Source organism: Arachis hypogaea, chromosome 17 (genome assembly GCF_003086295.3).
Source record: "Arachis hypogaea cultivar Tifrunner chromosome 17, arahy.Tifrunner.gnm2.J5K5, whole genome shotgun sequence".
Taxonomy (NCBI): domain Eukaryota; kingdom Viridiplantae; phylum Streptophyta; class Magnoliopsida; order Fabales; family Fabaceae; genus Arachis; species Arachis hypogaea.
In genome coordinates, this window is record NC_092052.1 from 11,159,735 (window position 1) to 11,165,760 (window position 6,026).

Here is a 6,026-nt window from a genome sequence, read left to right on the forward strand (position 1 = left end):
GGAGACGCGAGCCAGGGAGAGAGCTCACCGTCACGCTCCGCCATTGCCGCCACTTTGCGTTCTCGCTGCTGCGCCTCGCTTCTGCTTCTGCTTCTTGCTTTGGCTTCTGCTTCTGCTTCTGCACTTTTGTGTCTGCTTCTACTTCTGTTTTTGCTTCTAATTCTGATTTTGATTTGTTATTTTCTTATTACATTGTTGTTCTGTGTTGATTTTGTTGTTAAATTTGATGTTATTATTTCTGAATTTAAATAATGTGTGATTGTTGGTGTTCTTGAATCTGATTATTGGTATTTGGTGGGAGTAAGGGATGTGGTGGTGGTGGTAAAGGTAGTGGTGGTGGTGGAGGGTATTTTTGTCCATAAAAAGTTAATAGGACGATTTTAATACCAAATAAAACATTGGAGATGATTCTAAATCCAAAATAACGTTGGGGACGAATTTGATTTTGATCCTAAACTTTAAGGACCAAAACAATATTTATCTCTTATTAAATTTTATAACATAATATGTAGTATTTAGGGTGCAGTAATTAGAATACAGAATTTAAAATTTGCTTAGTATTTGAAATTTAAGATTTAAAATTTAAAATTTAGGAATCTAAGAATTTAAGATTTGCCGCGGTTTATACAATTTAGGAATTCGTGAGGAAATCGCTGGAGGGGTGTCGCGGTTTGAGTAGAATGTTTATCTTTCAGTAATTGAGATTTAGGGTTCAAATTTTAAATATAGTGTTTAAGGTTTGCAGGGTTAATTTTTAAATATAGTATTTGAAAACTAAGAATTAAAATTTTAAATTTTAAATTTTAAAATTAGAAGTTTCGAAGCACCCCACCATAGTCGATTAAGGATTCGCCGCTGATGCTCCAAAACTGTCGACGCCATCTTCCAACTTGGCATACAGCTCATGTATTCTCACTTCCGGAAAACTACGTCGACAATGAAACAAAACATGCATATCTTTGTCCGACCTTATTACAAATGTTTCATACTTCACACCAGTTGACACAATCACAATTAGAATCTTGTAGAACAACTTCTTCACCCACTTGGTCCCACACAACCCTATCTTCTACAATATACTCGTTTTTAACTCTGACAACGTATTTGTTGACCCTGATAAAAATACTGTGCCTTTTGTTTTTTTGAATTTTTCCAGAGTAATGGACTAGAACCAAAAACTCTCCTCACTATCTATTTGTAAATCTGTGAAAATGACAATCTACAACTACACCACTCCCTCTGCTTGGTATTTATAGGCAATTCTAACCAAACATAAACTGTTAAGAGGGGGTGCTGCGGTTTCCTTAATGTGGTAATCGTAAAGAAACTTCTATAGGAGTGCGGCAGTTTCTTCTTAGCTCAATTTTTTCAAAAATAGCAGGTTGTAGCGATTTCTGGTCACACGCAGTCCAATGTAAATTGCAGGATTCTGTAGCGATTTACGTGCAAACTCTAATCCATTATATTCCTATCGTAATTTCTATAGAATAATAAAAATTGTATTTACGTCTTCAATTTATAAACATTGTATTATGATAATATTGATTTCCAAATAATTTATATATTTCGGTAACTTACCCTTTTATATATATATATATATATAGATAATGAATCTGCAAATAATTAAAAAGGATATAGAATCATGGATAAAAAAATAGTAAGTTGAATTAGAATATTAATTTACAAATGAATTAAAGAAAATCACATAACTCTTTTTTAATTTTTGAATTATACAAAAAAAATTAATATATAATATATAGAATTAGTTACCAATTTTCTTCATCAATTAAAAAGCACATATGCCATAATTTTTTTTATTTGAGTTAATTATTATTATTGTTATTGGTATTAAAACTCTTTGTTTTTCTTTTTAGTTCGGTTAAGAAAAAAGAATCAATCAACAAAAAAATCTCAAGGAGTCAAGGTCTCAAGGACCAACTTATATGTAAAGAAGGATCAACATGAATGATTTTTCCTTAGTTGTACCTAGACAAGCTATCAACTTTTTAGGCAACAGCAGCTTGCCAAGTTACTTCCCCAACATAAAGATAAAATACTAAAATAGTGCAGGTGTTGCGAAAAGAGCTGCATCATATGAATTTCTATAAACTTAAATATGTACCATATACAGTACGTACATTCTTTAATTAACACCATTATTATTATTATTATTATTATTATTATTATTATTATTAATAAGTGAAGAGTACATATATTTTTGTATGATTTTATATAGTTGTTTGATTGGCACTATTCTTATTATATTACATAAAAATATAATTCTATATAGTACTGTGATTTGTGTCATTGCTATTATTATTATTATTATTATTATTATTATTATTATTATTATTATTATTATTATTATTATTATGAATACATATCTATTTTTTTATTTTCACTTTCAGTAACAAAAATAGTGAATAAAAACCAAAAAATCTTTGAATAAATAACAGGTAATAAAAAATGTATATAAAATATTATATATTGAAAAAGTACTCTCTTGATAAATTTTATTATCTAAAATTATTTTAGAATTTTGATAGTACTTTATAGTTTATCATATCTTATTCACATCCTCTGATATGAATGAGGTTGATCTCTATTATTAATTCTTTGATTTCATACATTTTATATCGATTATCTAAACACATAAATAGCTACAACTATTGAGTTTTGAAAAATCCTTAACAGAGGATTCCAAATGGAACCCTTTGTCCCTCCTTTCTTTATCCTCTTTGGAAAAGTCACTCCGAAGTGACCGCTTCGAATGGCTGAGAATAACTTCCTTATTGAATCCCAATATATCTTCGTTGTTCAACATCACTTGAACTGCTAGCCATATTGCAAATTCTCGTGCAAATGAAAAACAGTTAAACAATAGAAGCTACCTATACACACTAATACAAAGCTGCACAATAACAATACTTAACTGCCTACGACTCAATTGTTTATGTAGAAAAAAATACTGGTATTGTAATGGTATAATTTAGAGAAACAATTAATTTTATAATGTAATTTATCCTATTTTGAGATACATCCAATGATAAAGATAGAAAGTTAATGGAACTTAATATTAACTGGATAAATAACATAATTTTTATTACTTACAAGTGTAAACAAAATAAGTAACAAAGATAAAAATATAAATAATATAGAATTTGCATAAATTGATAAATATTAAAGTTATTTTATTTATTAAAAAAATCCTATAAACATTTAGAATACAAATAATTTTGCAATAAGAATTTTGAATGTATCACACAAAAAGATGTACTCTTGGACTCTTTGTGACTTCATTAATGAACTAAGAATGCAAAATCTATCTTAAATATTTGGCTATTGTTTTGTTATTGCCACTCCAATAGAGTAGAAGTAGGTACTAGGTATGCCCTCAACGAGTTGACTCGTTGGGTAGACGACCATGATGAAATGGATGAGTTGTAGAAACGTTATCCAAAGAAATTGGATATGGTTACACAAGTGGCATGACCTTAGTGGAGGAAACGATTTTGACTCCCGTTTCTGTGTGGATCAGATTCCAACGAAAATCTACCTTCTTTCCAAGTCTCTCAATATTATTTTTGCTTCCTTTGTCATCACACTTATCAACCATTATCAGCAGAGAGATACAAAGAAGAGAAAGAAAGAGAGCAATTCAATTGAACTCAGATAGTTATGGCTAGTTGCAACATGGCATCAGCTGCATCTGGATTTGTGCTGTCAGCCGGCAACGTAATCTCTTCGTCTTCCTCTTCGAGAGTCACTTCTACAGTGATGTTCCCTTCAAGGTTCAACAACAACAACAATGGTGGTTCTTTTAACAGGCTTGTTGTGAAGGCTGAAGACGAAGCTGCTGCTGCTTCTGCTGCACCTGCAACTGCAACACCACCGGCTGAAGGTGAAGCTGCTGCTGTTCCGAAACCAAAGCCACCTCCAATTGGCCCCAAGAGAGGAACTAAGGTTGGGTTTTAATTAATTAGTTATGGTTAGTTACATAATTTAATGTTTAATTTCCTTTTGTTCAGTTATTCTTACTTCTTACTTAGTACTGTAATAAAATTTACAAAAGTACATGAAAGATTATAGATTATATAAAAAATGCTATGCTCAAATTCAGTAGCCAAATCAATCATTATCTATTATTTTCAACATGTATTTTGTATTTCAACGAATATACTTTGGTGGATTATTCTTGACATACATGTAGGGTAGTAATATTATGAATCAATTATTAGATAAATCCGTCAAATGGAACACTTTTTTGTTCAGAGTGAAGTTTTTATTGGACAACGTACTCTTAACGAGTAATTCTGATCCAATTTAGAATTTTAGTGAATGAAAATTAATGTCAGTGTTGAAATCCTTGATATTCTATTCGATAATTAGTTTAATTGAGTTGATAATCTGGCTTGATAACTTTTTTTTTTTTTTTTAACTTGAGTGATCTGTAGTATAACTTTTTTTAATACATAATCTTTAAGAGTTAAGACCTTTAATCTATTATGAATCCACTTAGATGTTTATTGATTTTTGTGGCTTTATATGATATGAGACTTCATTTTTTATATATATAGATCATAATGTAGACTAATAATAACATGCGTCTAATTTTTGTTTACACTCATCATCAAAACAGGTGAAGATTCTTAGGAAAGAATCGTACTGGTACAAAGGCTATGGTTCAGTTGTTGCTGTTGATCAGGTTATTACTATTCCTACTCCAAATTACACTCAAATTAACAATTAACCACATGCTCAATTTGTATTTCTAACGAAATAAAAATTTAGTGACTGATATGATGATTAAAATTTGTTGACCACTAAAGTGTCTGGCTAAAATGTTTTAGAGACTGATTTGGATATTACTTTAGAGCGATCTGTGCAAATTGCTTAACTAAGTCATGTAATCATGTTTGTTAATTTGATTGGTTTCTCTGTTTATTGTGTAGGACCCCAAGACTCGCTACCCTGTTGTGGTTCGATTCAACAAAGTTAATTATGCAAATGTATCAACAAACAATTATGCACTGGATGAGATTGAGGAAGTTGCATGATTCCATTCTAAGTTTGTAATTTTGACAATTGTCATCATGCTATTGCAGCAATTAGCTTAAGAATTTTTCATCTCAAAAGAAAAAAAAATTATGTATCATATTTTCTCTTATATCCATCACCCTCTAATCTTTATAAATTATGTTGTGTGTGCAATTGCTCATGATTTGAATTTATTTTTAAATTAGTACATAGAACGCAAATACTATACAATTTTTAATAAATTATAGCATAATAAATTATGTAGTATAATACAATCATATAGTATCATGAAAATTAAATTCTAATAATTTATTATATATATTAAAATATTTGTTTGAGTAGATTTTTGATGAAGTATAAAAAAGAGAATCAATTTTTTATTTGATTTTGATAAATGAGTTATATTTACACAAAAAATATATAATTACAAAAATAGTATATTTATTGACACTCAAATAAAGTTTAATTTAACTTAAATAGATTTTACTTCACTAAATATTTTTTATGGCTGAATGAAATTAAAATAAATCCAAAAAAATTTTGTAACAATTTTTTTTAATATTGTTAAATATTAATTGACTTTACAACTTTTAATTTCATTTCTAATTAAAAAATCTTTAAAAAATATAATATATGAACATTTGACCTATAACATGAAACATATAAAAATAAAATAATATTTTAATAAATAGAGTTAATAACAAAAAATAATAAGATAGTTTTTTCTTATGAAATAACTTAATAATAATATTAAAGTCATTAATTAAAAAATAATGTTAATAGAAGTTATTGATTAAATTTATTATTAATTAGAAAAAATCTTAGTTAAAGTTATTAAACGTAGAGAGATAATTTAAAAAAAAATCAAAATTCTATGAAAATTACAACTTAGAAAAAATGCTGATGTAAAAATAGAGTAATAGATAAAATATCAATCTCTAGTGATCTCTAATGATAAAAAAAGTCTTATGTATCAATTTTTATATAAA

General features: G+C 28.2%; 1 protein-coding gene across 1 annotated transcript; it reads left to right on the forward strand.

Moving 5' to 3' along the window:
• Nucleotides 1–2,860: 2,860 nt before the first annotated feature.
• Nucleotides 2,861–5,211, forward strand: LOC112766847 (photosystem I reaction center subunit IV A, chloroplastic). Its single transcript, XM_025812746.2, has 3 exons — nucleotides 2,861–3,963; nucleotides 4,640–4,705; nucleotides 4,953–5,211. Exons 1-3 carry the CDS (start codon nucleotides 3,679–3,681, stop codon nucleotides 5,055–5,057), a joined length of 456 nt encoding a protein of 151 aa, XP_025668531.1. The 5' UTR covers nucleotides 2,861–3,678; the 3' UTR covers nucleotides 5,058–5,211.
• The last annotated feature ends 815 nt before the right edge of the window (nucleotides 5,212–6,026 follow it).